This window comes from Lycorma delicatula, chromosome 7, assembly GCF_047948215.1.
Source record: "Lycorma delicatula isolate Av1 chromosome 7, ASM4794821v1, whole genome shotgun sequence".
Taxonomy (NCBI): Eukaryota; Metazoa; Arthropoda; class Insecta; order Hemiptera; family Fulgoridae; genus Lycorma; species Lycorma delicatula.
In genome coordinates this window covers 33,169,514-33,185,010 of record NC_134461.1, presented here as the reverse complement: position 1 = coordinate 33,185,010, position 15,497 = coordinate 33,169,514, and the positions used below count along the sequence as shown (strand labels likewise).

Sequence of the window (15,497 nt, the reverse complement as noted above, 5' to 3'; positions counted from 1 at the left end):
GTGTTTCCTCAGTTTCATTCAGAAAATGTTGTTATTCTGCTTTTTATTTGCGATAAGTATACATGTTTTCATTATTTATTCATTTATTAAACTCATAACAAAAATAAAGCTAATTAGCTAGACCGTAAATTTAAATTATCAATTCCTTGACTGTCCGCTCACTAAAAGGCTTTGTTCTGTATGCATTTACACTCACAGGTTGTTCCTTCCTTAAAGCAAGGATTATAGGAAAGTAATTGGAAGCCATAACATTTTTACAGGGATTTTACGGTAAACGAATTAAATTTTCAAAACTAATGATCGTCAGCATCAATAATATTTTACGGGGCCTGGTGCATATAATGTTTTTGGCATCTTATAAAATTATCTTTTAAAATTCTTATTTCTTTGAAATTAAGAAATAATAAAATGTATTATTTTTTTGTTATGTTTATCAGAGATACGAGTAGCCATAAATGAGCTGCAGGGTTGAACATTGTACACTGCCCGTACGAAGTTAGATATGGTAACTAATCTGTACTACACTGCACCTTGAGCGAAAAATTATTTACTCTCTTTTATCTTATACTTGCGCGCAAACACAGGAATGCATGCGCAGGCTTGGAGAATTTTGGATCTTTTTTAATGAAGATAAAGAATTTAAGTCTTCTGATACTTGTTATCTTACTCGATCTTCTGGAAGCAGGTCTTTTTAAATACGAGTAATTAGAATATTTAATATTTCCTTTTTTAAATATTAATTGGGCCACCTAGACAGGGATTCTTGTAATTTCAACTGTCATTTAATGTTTTTGTTTTATTTGATATATGTATTGTATTTTTAAAAAATTACGGTTTGAAATTTTTGTTAATCGGTGCGTTCCCATAAGCTGCGAGATAAACTTTTTGAAAAAAAGATAAAACTAAATAAAAAAAGCAACTTGCGAATGTATTTACTTCCAATAAAAAAGGAAAAACTGACTGGATTACGTACTTAGCGGTTTAACTCATTTATTTTTTATACGTATTATACAAGTTCTATATTTATTTCATCTTTTAACGCCCAAATTTATAATTATTGTTGTTTTTTTTTTCATATGACAATACGGTAGATAAATATTTTGCTACGTAAAAAATTAGCGGAATTCGGATTCAGAATTTTCCGGATATAAGTCGGGGACGTGATAGACCTAATCTGATAAACGTAAAATAAAATGTCCAATTTTAGTCTACCAGAACGGTAGTAGTAAAAAAACAATAACAAGAAACTTGTATCTGTTGCCATTGTAACATATTATGTCTTAACTGTGTTAATAATGTCAATTGACCTTACAATTTCTAATACGATAAACGTTCTTTAAACTACCCTTCTCGTACGCATTTTGAGCCAATGAAATCAAAAGGTGGATTGTTAAGTTTTGAGTGTTGTGTAATTAAAGAATAATGGAGGACGCTCGTACACGGAGACATATACATAGTTTTTATTTATTTAACCGTTATATGTTAACAGTGTGAGGGCGACGTTGCATCTGAAGACCATCTGCACTCCGTTCTTTTAGTTCACTAAATAATTCACATGGTTTTCTACTAAATCGGCACAGTATTATATACTTAGCTTCAATTATTGCAATATATATATATATATATATATATATATATATATATATATATATATATATATATATATATATATATATATATATATATATATTTTTTTTTAACCTCCGGATTCATCTTTAGACATTCTTCATGTGTGAAGATGCCATGCCTGACCAGAATCTGGAGGTCCCGGGTTTGAATCCCGGTCAGGCATGGCATCTTCACATCCGCTACAAATCATTCATCTCATCCTATGAAGAATGCCTAACGGTGGATCGGGAGGTTAAAATATATATATATATTGTAATAAAGATATATATATATATATATAAAATAAAACAGGGAGACAAATTATAGGGTGATATTAATTTTATTATAGTAAACAATATGAAAATAATCGCGAGAGGACGTTACTGTCGGATAAAACGTTCTGGGTTCGATTTCCGGTTTTGTATGGTATTTATGGTACAGTGTAAAACTCATTAAATTAAAAAAAAAAAAAAAAAAACAATGGAAAAATGTGACCTTCGTCGTCAATACGAATAAATTAATAAAAAGTAATACTGGTTGTAAGTATTCGTTTAATATTAACATGTAATAATCTTAACAATTTTCGACAGAACTGCTTGTCGACGCACTGTCAGCAACTCTCCCATTGCTGTGTGAGGTACCCCCTCCATCAAAACAATCAGTACCCTTTCAAGGTTAAACAGTTTCACTACTGCGTTCCGTTCACGCAGCAGCGTAAAGCACGTTTCAACAAATAATTAAATAATAGTTTATACTACCGGGTGATCATTTGGAAAGTTACCGCATTTATTATTCAACATATATCAGTCCCATTGTATTTCTGTTTGCGCAGGCATTGTATACCATTCTTAATAAAATTATTTTCAAAGGGGTGGAACGTATCCTCTCCGCTACACCTACCCCAACTCAAAAACCTTATATGGCAATAATAACATTTAATTCTATTAATTGACAAGCCGAAAAAATAATGAATTTTGGTGAAAAGAGAATTAAAATCCGCCCACCCCTTTGCTCTGTAGGTGCGAAAAACCGTTTTCGCTAGTACTTTTTTAAATTTCAGTCCAACAAAAATAACTATAAAATTACATGATATTATTTCTTAAACCGTTTGAAATAATCATAATCTGTGAATTAAAACTGTGAAAATTATTTTTTAAATTACCAACACAAAATTTCGTCCTTAAATGTTTTCTAAATTTTCAAGGGTTGAAAACTTATGTTTTTTTAAATAAGACGATGTAGCTTGTGAGACCTCATTGGAAGGCCTTTTGAATAACATATTTAGAAAACATGTAAGGGTGAAATTTTATGTTGGTAATTTAAAAAATAATTTTTATAGTTTTAATCCACAGATTATGATTATTTTAAACGATTTAATAAATAATATAAAGTAATTTTGTAGTTAGTTATTTTTGTTGGACTGAAATTTAAAAAAAGTACTACCCCAAATGGTTTTTCGCACATACCGAGCAAACGGGTGGGCGGATTTTAATTCTCATTTCACCAAAATTCATAATTTATTTCGGGTTGTTAATTTATGGAATTAAATGTGGGGAGTGTTGGACTCGCACGGGTTCGGCTCGATGTTATTAAAGAGTCTTGCACCCTACCGACTAAAACTCCTATCTCACCGTTTCTCCTCCTCCGGGGTCGGCCTGCAGTTTAAGCAATGCTCGGGCCCAGGAGGTGCCTTTAAGGTCCAGGGGTCCAGAGCCCCCGTGCTTCATCACCGTCGCCCAACCGCATAAGTGCAGACGCACGACGGTTCCACAGAGGGCTGTCCTTCGCCCCTTCACCTTCAAGTCACTTTCTTCGTCTGAGTCTCAGACCTTTTGTATGGAACTCTGATTTTTTGCTGGATGATATTCAGTCCTCTTATTGATATGGGTCCTAAATCAGGCTCTATTTTATTCTGTAGCTTCTCTCGCGTAAATAGACCTTAAATGTGGTAACTTTTCAATTGATCATCCGGTACATAGAGGTTTAAATGTAAAGGGAAAGATTTCTGTATGAATCAGAACATTACAATCAGTCATTAATCACAATTAAATGTCGAAATCTGTCAACCGATTTATAAATATATACTATTAAAAATTATGACGTAATATGTGTTGATGATAAAAATAAATGCACACGGAAATGTTAAACAATATGCGATGTCAATTGTAAACATTTCATTTCCTTTTCCCGCGGCTGACGTGGAATTACGATGTTTACTTCCTTGTACAAAGTAAAGGAAGTATTGTGATCGCGAAAAATTTCGATTTTCAGATTTCAACGGAAATATCCATTTTGACTAGTTCGGCGTGACGTCTGAGTCTATCTTGCATCACTCAAAAATTATAAGCCGCAGGATCTTGAAACATTGGATTTAGGACTGTTGTAACATCTAGTTGTGCACCTTCCCTTTTGATTGCAATCGAGTGAACCAAAAGTGACCAAAAAAGTCCAAAATTAAAAAAAAAATGGATTTTGGACTTTTTCTTAACTGGAGTAATCGGCCCTCATTAAGAGCCTGATCAGCGTACTGGTCAACTGGCTATTGTGTCACTACCTGAGCTCTGGATTTGCTGACTGTACTTATCTCAGCTCCCGTTAAAGCCCATCAGGGCAAGGAACGGAGGGGAGGTGGCGACCGGAAAGTCACTAGGCGGGTGACTTCCCTACGGGGTTGGGATGTTCTTATCTGAGGCACAGCTTGTCTTTATACCTGTTCAGTTCACCCTTAAATACTTATGAACGTGTTACCGAAATCGTTGTACGGATTGTGTGTATTTGACATACGTCCCGCAACGGTTAATAAATAGTATGCGATTTTATTTTTGTATTAAAAATGCTTTTTCTTATCATTTCCAAGTGAAAAATTTAACTACAAAGCAAGTTTTATTGTGTAAATAGGCTTCTGAAATAAGAATTAATAATAATTGAACTAAATTCACGTGGTTTCCCCTCTTTCCACATACTGTGTTTCTGTTAGGGGTTAAGTAAGTATTTCTACACGTAGCAAATTATATTTAGACAAAATCTATTTCTTATAAATTTCAGTATCACTAACTACGTACACCCTTTCAAAACTATGAAACGTTGAAGTTTTGCAAAAAAAAAACCCGATATTGAAATTTTGGACCGATGAATATGTTATACAAACTCTTTATATTTGTAGCCGTTACATAGAATCAATAGAGCTGCAGTCGATAAAGTAAAAATACCAGTATTACTAAAAATATGTTATAAAACATGCTCTAGTAAAATAATTGAAAACAAAATACTGTTTAGTCAGAAATATGTACATAATGTAAGTATGCAATTAGAACGTACATCCCATGGTTTACTGTAGAAACGGTATAGGCTGCAATGAACCATTCTGTTCATCAACCTTCTCTGTCTCATGCCATCCTCCCATTATTCACCCACTGAGAAATTTTTTCACCTTGCACATCCAGCTAATACAAAAAATTATTACCTCTAAAGTACCTCTGTAAAATAGTCCTCTATCACCATATGTCAAAAAATATTTTATAAATTGTCATATTACTTTTGCAATGGTTATTGTACTATTTTATTTTTAGTTTATTAAATACTATTTATTACCTTAAAAAAATTATTTTATTACTTTTATTTACCATTATTAAACATTTCATTTTAATCACAATTTGAATTTTTTTGTTTAAGTTTGTACATACAAGTAAGCATTATTTTTGTTTACATTGCTTTAAACAAATTGTGGTCTATTTCTTATAATATTGCTACTATAAGAACATCGATGAGCTTGATAAACTCCCATCAGATATTCTTTTTTTGTTTAACTTAGGGAGCACTGTTAGGTATTGCTTCAGAGGATGTGATGAATGATTTGTAGCGTGTGTTAAAATGCCATGCCTGATCGGGATTTGAACCCGGGACTGCCGGGAGTGTACTATTCATTAGAAACTGATTACAGAATGGTGGCTGGGTATATTATTCAGCCTCGAATTATCAACCTCCCACATGTAGTTAGGGCTAACCATCTCTGCCAATCTAACACCTAAAATACATCACATAAACAATATAAGAAATTTTCTGAAATGTTCCAAAGATAGTGATCACAAATGACCCAGGCTAAATTACAGTTATATATTTCACAAAGTTTGACATGACAGTGTTGAAAATATGGCAAAATATAATTTTTCTTGGTAAATAAATAAATTTTGTTTATTTATTCTCTTAATTGATTAATTACTTTCATCATGAACATTAAATGTATTTTATTTCATGAGTATTATATTATATTTGGGTAGTTAATAAGAAGTGGTTACTTAATAGTGAAGTGGCTTTCTTTTTTTGGGGTTGTTGAAAGTAAATATTTTCATAAGATAAGTTGTACTGTTTTGAATTATTGATGTAAAGGCAACCTTTTGATTATTGTTTATCCATTGATTATTTTGTATGATTTTCATGTGATTATCATTCTAATGTATCAAATTCATTTTTACATCTTTTGTCACGTACGTTTTCAATTTTGGCTCTTTGTTGAACTGGTTTGAAATTGTTGAATTTGATTGAGTAACTTTACCTACAATAATTTGCTTTTCATATGCACCTATTGACTTTTCACTGCAACTATCAACATCATGTTTGATTATAGAATTCTCAGAATGTTAATGTTTGACACCAATGAATTAATGTTCACTCAAATAGTAAATTTGGGTTTTTTCCATTTTGGATATTGTATAATTTTGTTTTTTCACATTTTTTTAACTTTTTTAGGGACTGATGCCTTTTGGTTGAGCATATTCAATGGTTTTGGATTATCTTAATACATTATGATATAACGTAAAAGTAATGCTTCATTCCTTTTGAGAATAGCAACACCTAATCTGATAAAATTCACATTCAAGTCTTGAGGAAAATGTGCAATGTGTTTTTTTACCATTTCCAGCAAATCCTTTTGCATTTTGCTGACATTGAATGTGACTTTTTCATGTTTTATTCTAAATACTAGTGATATGCCACAATCAATGTACTTAGTTTATTGTTGAACTGTTGGAAACTGAATTGATCATAGAGTAAAGTTGTGGAAAAGATGACCAATAACAGTTTCTTGATCATGGTCCAATCATTTTCTATTTAAAGAATCGTCAATGAAAACATTGCATTTTCCATCAAAATAACACAACATACCCAATGATGTTAGATTATAGAATTTTTAAGTAATTTCTTACAACGGAAATACAAGTACAACCTATCAACATGGTCATGTAATGCTGGTCTTTGAAATCTATATGGTGTATTCTTTTTAAGTGTACAATTGAACAACAGCATGTGCATCTCCTCAGTTTTATGATTATTGACAATTAGATCTCTTTCATCTGGAAATAAACATTCAATTGCCAATTCAGTCATATTTGTTTCTTTTGGAACTGTTTGATTTACAATATTTTACATATTGTTGGTACATTTAAAAGACTGGAACTCTTTTGTTCTTATGACTTTGAAGAGTAGCTATAAGGCATTTTTGGCAGCCAGGCTCTAACAAGTTCAATGTGGAATTTGGAGAAATAATATGACACTGTAGGTACCTTGAACCAACATATATATATTTTTATATTGATAATTATCAAAATTACCAAGCAGCACCTGAAACTAAACAATTTAAATTAGTTTTAACAAATAAAAAGATTTAAAAAAATATGCAGTGTTAATTGTAGTATAATAATAATAAAAATAATGTCTGAAGCTAAGAAAAAAATACATTAGTAGGTATGTCAGTTTGACTCAAGAGTTTGGTGGATTTTTGAGCCCTATGTATTTTAAAAACATAATTATTCATGATTCATGCAAACATGATAAACATTCCAAGATAAAGAAACAAATAACAAACAGTTGGTTTAGAAAAAAATATGAAAAAAGCATGCTACTCAATCGTTAAGAACATCTGTTTAAAGTAACATTATTTTGGTATTTATATTTTATAATTGAATCCAAATGTAAAAAAACAAATGGTTTAGAAGACACACGAAAATGTAAGCTACTCAATCATCAAGAGCAACATCTATTTAGAGTAATATTATTTTGCTATTTTATTATTAAGTATTTAAAACAGCTTGCTTAACTTTAATCCCCCTTTACTCATGTTGGCCATTCACTCCATAAGTAGGGTGATTCAGAAATCATAAGAGGTGTCTCATATTTTTACTCGGTTGTTTAAACGATTATTTTGTTTACTATTTTTCATTTATTGCTTATATAGTGAAAACAAAAACAAGTTTAATAAAGTGAGTAGACCTGGAAATGTAACCATTCTTTATAATGATCCTGATCTGACTTCTACCTTCAGATCACTACGTTGATTGGGTACTATGGTCACGGCATATTGCAGGTTTTGTATAATAGAAAATGATTTTGGATTCGAACTTACACCACCTTTAGAACTGGTGATGTGGCGGCCAGGGTCGATGTGATAGCAGATGTAAAGAGACCCTTCTCTACTCACTACACACTTTACTAGTTTCTTTGTACATCAATTCTTTTTGGGTTCAGGGCAAACAATTGTTTTTTGAGGAATATTTTCAGAGTGTAAATTTGTTGGGTGTTTGTATTCTTTACCATTTTTAAAAAAATTATTTTGTTTTTGTTGGTATTCAGAACAAACAATTGTTTTTTTGGGTCTTTTTTTAACTAAAAATGTTTTTTTTGGCAGAGGATAAAGTATTATTTATTTTGGTAGTAAATTGGAATTGATGTGATCTATTCATATTGAGTTAAGGTTTTCAAGACAAAATTCTTTTGATTTGGGTTTGGTTATCAGGCTTAGTAGTAATCCATAATGCGGATAGTGTGTTCAGATATTTTTTTTTGCTAGAATTGATGATTCATCTATTGTATTTATATTAAAATCACTGCTAATTTTTCCCCTGATTTATTTCAATTTTCAGATATTCTTCTAGTTCTTCTTTAGATTCAATTATGCTTCCTGATGGTGGTCTATGTATTACTATTAAGTGGTGTTTTTTTTTTAACTCTTGATAATTTCAATTTCTGTGGATTTTGTTTTTTATAGTTTTGGCTTTTGGATTTTGTACCTTACATTATCTTTTATAAATATTATAATTCCATTTTCTTTTTAATGTTCTCTGTTTTGATATTTTATTATACCCATTTACATTAAATTATTATTACTACTTAATTATTATTATTACTTTTACATAAATTGACTTCTGATAGACAAATTATGTTTTGTTCAATTTTCATTCTTTTTAATTGCATATTTAGTGTACACCAGTTTATATTCAAGCTGTTTCTATTTAATGAGGATTATATTTAGATTAGGCTTGTATTTATTATTTGTACTGTTGTATTTTCCAATTTGTATTATATATTTTTTCATTATTATCCATTAATATTTCATGATTTTGCATTTTCAGATTCATTTTTGTTTGAGTATGTAAATAAATTCTTATAGTGTTTTATATATATATTTATTGTCCAATAAAGAAACATCAAAACCTATATATATAAAATTGTGACTAAGCTTGGTCCTTTTTCAGTAAGTGGGGACCACTTTTTTCAAAAAGTAACCAAGTACCCATATTTTGTTTTGTTTTTTAATAACCAAATTAACCTTCAAAACATAATTTTTTTTAAAAATAACCCAGTAACTCTTTAGAGGATCACATTCCTTCTTATTGCAATTTTTAGATCACCACCATAAACTTTTATTACTTTGGGTATTTGCGTCTGTTTTTGGTTCAAAAAAGTTTTCACTTTGGTTTACTGTATCATGTTTGTAAATTAGTCAAGGTTAGCGAGCAAAGAGAGTGTAGATTGAGTTTGGTTAGATTATATTTATAATTTCTCTACAAATACCCATTGATTTGAAAGAATTCTGCCTCTATTGTACTTTCTTTTTGAAAATGAGGACTTGTCTATTTCTACTGTCATTCGCTTAAGTAAATAATTCATACCTTCTAAATCTTCTATACAATCAAATGCTTTGCATAAATCTGATATGATTTAGTACCTGGTTCAATACATGCTACAATTGTACACATTAATGTCTTCTTTGTTCTGTCAGGAACAGCACACATGAAACATTTTTTTATTTCACGATAAATTCCTCCAAAAACCCGCTGTTGTGGTAACATTCGTCCTCTGTTATATTTCTTTTAGAAAACAGGTCCACCTAGTTTTGTAATAATTTGAAGGCACATATTTTAGTAATAACTATTAAAAATGTTATTTGGTCATTATTATGTAAATGTAAAAATGTTTTTATTATTTTTAAGTACAAAAAGAAAAAAGTTGTACCCACTTACTGAAAAAGGTCCTTAAGCTTTTATTTGGTTTATATAAAAATTATATTTAGATTTAGTTTGAGTTAGTTTTATTATATGTTCTTGTCAGAGACATATAGTTTTGATTTCCAGAAGAATCCTTTTTGTTGATTTGTAAAGTTTTTAATTAAGTAAATATTTGGTTTATATATATATTTTTTTTGTTGATACATTTCCATTACCTCTTTTTTGACTGAGACATGATCTATTATTTCTCATAGTCCTGACCACTCGAAAAGGACTTTTCCTTGAAGAACTAAATGGATTACTTCCCAAATGAACTGTTTTTTGTTGATTTGTGAATTTTTCATGCACATAAATATTTTGTTTATCCAGTTTGTTCTCTACATCTGTATTTGTTATAACTGTTTTTCTTTAGTTATAAATTTTAATCCTTTTTTGAGTTATATATTGATTTTACTATATTTCCTTCTCTTTATCTTTAATGTATTTTATTGGGCCTATATCTGTAGATTTCCTCTATGTCTTTTCCCCCAACTTGTTCATCATGTTTCTTTTCTATTTTATAGATAATTTGTTGTAGGTTTTTGTTATTTTGCTTCTTTATGCCTATGATTTCAAGATTGGTTTTTCATTGATTATATTAGAATATTTTGATTCTATTTGACGTTTCTTGCATTTTTATTTCTTTCCCTTTATCATCTTCTTCTAGTTTGATGAGTTTTTTTAAATTCATAGATTTCTTCTTTGTTAATATCTTTGGGTTAGTTGTTCTTGTGTATGCCATTTTTGTTCATAGGTTTTTGTTTTGTTCTTCTATTTCACTTTTTAATTCTTTAAAGAACTGTTTGGAGTTTGTGTCATGACATTCAGTTTCTTGTTTATTAATTTTTCATTCAGGCTGAACAATCTATCGTAACTTAGGGTTCACATAAACCCTCTCGTTTAGAACCAGCCGTTTAAATCAGTACGTGTTCATAATGATGTTTGTAGAGAGCTGTTAACAAGAAGAGTTCACTCAGACCTTAGTACCTATTGATTACGAGGGAAGTTGGTAATTTATAAGCGTTTTCTTATTGCTCATGAAATAAGTAGTTGTGTGCTGGCTTAATAAAAAAATTACAACTACCAAAAATATATTAAAAGAAAAATAACCATTATATAAAGAAAATTACATAACGAAGTGGTTTTACTGGTTATCATGTTAGTTATGTTTTTTTGGTGAATGAAATGTCGTGACTTTTCATAAGTAGCTTAATAACCATTACTGTAAATAATTCCATTAATTGTTTTTTGCGTGTTTTTTTCACTCTGGTGTTTGTGGTTTTAGGGGAAATTCACTTGACTCCCAAATGGGAAGTTTTGATAAGTAAGTATTTACTTACATGAAAAACTTTACAAATACATTCAATGCTTGTTTGAGTAAATTTAAAATTCTTTTGAATGAAAATAAAAGTGCATCTGACAGACTAAAAACCATATAAAATTGAGGCTAACGTTCAGGAACATAATCCACCAGATGAACCAATTAAGAAAGTAATTTTTTCAGAACCTCCTCCAAAGAGACTTTGATGCCATTTTCTTCTCAGGTGATCTTACTTACCAAACCAGAGAGAACACTTAAAACAACATAAGGAGTGACTGTTTCTCCTTTTTCACATAATTTTAGACAATGAAGCAATTTTTAGGATGGAGAAGAAGATAAAGGGGTGGCCAAAAGGCAAATTCAGAAATTAATTCTCTTATATAAATAAATTGATTTGCAGTGAAACATAAGAATATTTGACAATATCGTTGAGCTTCTCTATGATTGTTAAATGATCTCGACTCTATTTGTATATATATGTAAGAAACCCATTTTCCCCAAGATGATATTTTAAATTAAGAAAGTGTAATATTTATCTGTGAGATCAACCTTCAAATGTAAGGATCAGAGGTCACAATCAGAATGAAGCATCCATTAGATTACTATCTGTAACATACACTTACCAAACTTTGACTGGAAAGAGAATGACATAATGCCATTAATTGCCCAGTTTCCTCCACCCACTACCCTACTATTAATGGGTGACTAATGCACATAATACTCTTTGGGGATTGGACTGAATAAATCCCCAAGTAAGAGAGTTGGAAAGGCTCCTTTTAAATTCTGAAATAGTTGTTTTAAATAATGGCTCAGGAACTTGTTTTAATGCCAGAGTCTTACGAAATCCTGCATAGATTTATAAGTGCATCAATTGCATCGAAGTACTCTTTCAATGTTTGGAAAAACCTTCACAAAATTGACCGTTTTTGGTGCAAATTCAACTGGTACTCTAATGAAAATGAATCCCATCTGTAAAAGATGGTTGTTCAACAAGGCGGCTTGAACAAGATTCACTGCTAACACAAAACTCCCAGAAAAAACTAGAGTTATTGAAAGTGATGTCATCACAATAACTGATTTTATATTTGACTCAGCATTAATATTTATTTACAGAGCATCAGGGAGACCCAGGAAACCACTATTAATGCTGGAATTATGAGATTTGAGAAGTGATAAAAAAAAAGAAAAAAAAATGCAATGCTTTCAAGAAATGTCCAAAATTAAAAACTTTAGTTGCCTTTAAAAAATATAGTGTCTGCAAAAAGGTGTAAAAGATTAAAAAAAAAAGATTGCAACAATGTGTGATCCATTAGCAGAAATATGACTGTAGCAGACATTTGAAAGAAAGTGAAGGCTTTCTGTGAGAATACATACTTTAACCCAGGCATGGCCAACATACGGCCCTCGTAATTAATTTATGCAGCCTGCAAAAATTTTTTCAATATTAGCTTTTTTAAAAGCAATTGAATTATGGAAAATACAAAAATTTAAAAAACTTGCCAAGAAATATTTTGTAATCTTCAGTTCAAAATATATTTGTGAACAAACCTTTGCTTTAATGAATCTAAATAAAAGACAACAAATTCCATAATAAAATTTTGTTTACTTGAATCGTTTTTGTATTTAATATTTTTTAATTTTAATATTTCATTTGGCCCATGAAAAAAGTTTTTTTTCTAATTCGGTCTGGAGGCAAAAACTGTTAGCCACACCTGCTTTAATCAAATACCTTGCCTTCAGTCTGAAGACATATAGTAGATTCATCAAATGAAATTGCTGAACAGTTACCCAACCAATTTGAAGAATTCAGTAAAATGGTAAATTGTGACCTGTGATGACCTATCCAGACCAGCTGGAAAATGGTATTGTGAGTAAGCAATTAAACACGAAGTTGCTTATACCAAAAGATTTATAATTGAAAATTCAGTGTAAATCTATGATGAAAATTACAAAACTATATGACACTATATGTTTGGCTCCTTACCTTTGCTTACTTAAATATCTTATTTGCATATAATTCCAAGTTAATCATGTTAATATTACTGTTTTTGCTGTCAATGCAAAACAAATAGCCTTCAATAATGTTATTAAATGTTATCTTTCTGGTAGGATTGCTTTCAAGTAAACTGGCTTTCTGTCAAATGCTAAAAAAATGCAGTGCATTTTATTACAAGGTATTCATGGAAATGGTTCAAAATACTAATATTTCTTCTTGTTACAAAATCTAGGTATCTCACATTTTCAAATTTGAATATTTATAAAACCTGACTTGGAAAAAACATTTCTGAACCTTAAGATTATACTGAATAAGTCTTATTTTTGTTGTTGGACTAACAATTCACAAGAGAATTGTTATGAACTGTACTTCTGATGATTTATCATGCAAATTTATTTTGATTGATTGTGTGATGTTATATTTGTTAACTCAACCGAGAATGAATGGAACAATTTTTGTAACAGTTATTAATATCAATAATGGAACTTTTGGTATGTCATTTTAGATAATTAAAAATACTTTGTCTTAAATGTAATTTTAAAATGATAAAAAATGATTTATTAATATCAAGAATGACAGATGTAATAATAATATTGGTGAACTTTCGTGTGACTACAATAATAAAAATATAATTCTCGTTAATAGAAGAGTATTAGTTGAAAAAATAACATGTTATAATGAACTTCTTATTTTTAATAAGTTAGCTGAAAGCATACATAAAATTCAAGGTAATCAACAAATTTTTGTGATGAAATTTTTTTTACGTGAGCTTTCAAACATGAAAAACTTTGAAAAATAAAATATAATAATATAATGAATAAAAACATTAGAGATGTATATTATGAAAATTATGTTTAATTTTGTGAATAGTATTTTGTAAAATTGAGGAAGATGTAATTGTAAAAATTTAAAATAATCTCAAATTTTTGAGAAGTGTTAAATTATATTTTAGTCATCATCACAGATGACTCTGTACTGTCTATCGTATAATTTGCTTCAATAATTTATAAATGCTTCATTTATTTTTGCAAAATTATAACACAAATAAAGAAATTATGATTATCTAAGACTGTGAATGGATATTCTTTCCAGATTTATTTCACTCATTGTTTTATTTGTTTGAGAAAATTTTATTAATTTCAAGAGATTGCAGTAAAGCAATGTTAGGCCTTTCAACTACAAATCAAAAAGTGCTTTAAGGACATAAAACAATAATAATTCATTGTGCTGCAACTGTCAGAATATGTCACATACTGTCACAATATGTTTAAACATATTGTAAACTTTACATTTATATTATTTCACTTCCCAGATTATTGTAAATATAAATTTATTTATCAGATTAGAAATAAGTTAAAGTCATAAATGTTAACTTCTGCATTACTACTAAAAAAAACTTCTTAATAAAAATAAGATTTAGTTAATAAACATCTGCAGCATGCATTAACAAAAAGTGATTGTTGATCGATATTTTGCTTTAGATCCTATTTTGGTTGGGATGGACCATAGTTTATTTACGTAGTGCATACACTCTAGCCAACTAGTTCAAACTGAGTTGTTAATTGAAACCCAACCTTCAAAATACAACATTTACAGACTTTGAAGGTGAAATTCATGTTGAATTTGAACTTAACTCACCAAAATCAGTCCATTTCTTATCCTTTCCTTTTGTTTCTTAAAGCTGTTTAGTTTTTTAGGACTGAGGTAGAAGAATATTCATTCACAAAAATTTCATTCATGGTCTTGCTTTAAAGCAAGACTACAAAAAAATGACTTAAAAAACACAAATTGACCTTCTCATTTGCTGCAGGAAAGGTAATATTCTGATTGTACCTCTACAGCTACTATGAATAGCATTATCTGTTGTAAAAACCAATTCCATTAAAATTTTCCTGTAGATAGTAGGCATATGATGTGAAATGACTCTATGAAATTAATAAATAAGTATTCTTTTACACCACTATTACAAACAATAAAAATTTATGAATAAATCACACAAAGCAGCATAAGAAGGTAAAAAGTAGTTTGTTTTTGTTTTACATTTTTGAGCTAAATATTTATTAAGTATAAAAGTTTGTTTCATTTTTTAAAAATGTATCTGCAGCAGTAAGCTACTTCATCACGATAAATGAAGTTTATGTTCGCCTTATTTATTGACAAAATATATTTTGTTGTAGAATAGCATGCCTAGCCAACTGAAGGAGATATTCATCATCACAAATTTAAATGTATAAGTTTTTATTTTATGTTTAAT

At 29.7% G+C, this 15,497-nt stretch overlaps 1 protein-coding gene across 7 annotated transcripts in view; it reads left to right on the top strand.

Moving 5' to 3' along the window:
• Positions 1 to 15,497, top strand: part of LOC142327911 (uncharacterized) — a 70,076-nt gene that overhangs the window by 21,272 nt on the left and 33,307 nt on the right. For 4 of the 7 annotated variants that reach the window (XM_075371281.1, XM_075371279.1, XM_075371280.1 and 1 more), the window contains one exon: positions 438 to 685. In XM_075371281.1, the coding sequence (XP_075227396.1) occupies positions 591 to 685 (95 nt within the window). In that variant the 5' untranslated portion in view covers positions 438 to 590. Of the gene's footprint in view, positions 1 to 437; positions 702 to 13,475; positions 14,272 to 15,497 lie in introns of those variants that run through there. The other 3 variants (XR_012757120.1, XR_012757121.1, XM_075371282.1) reach the window with 3 other exon arrangements.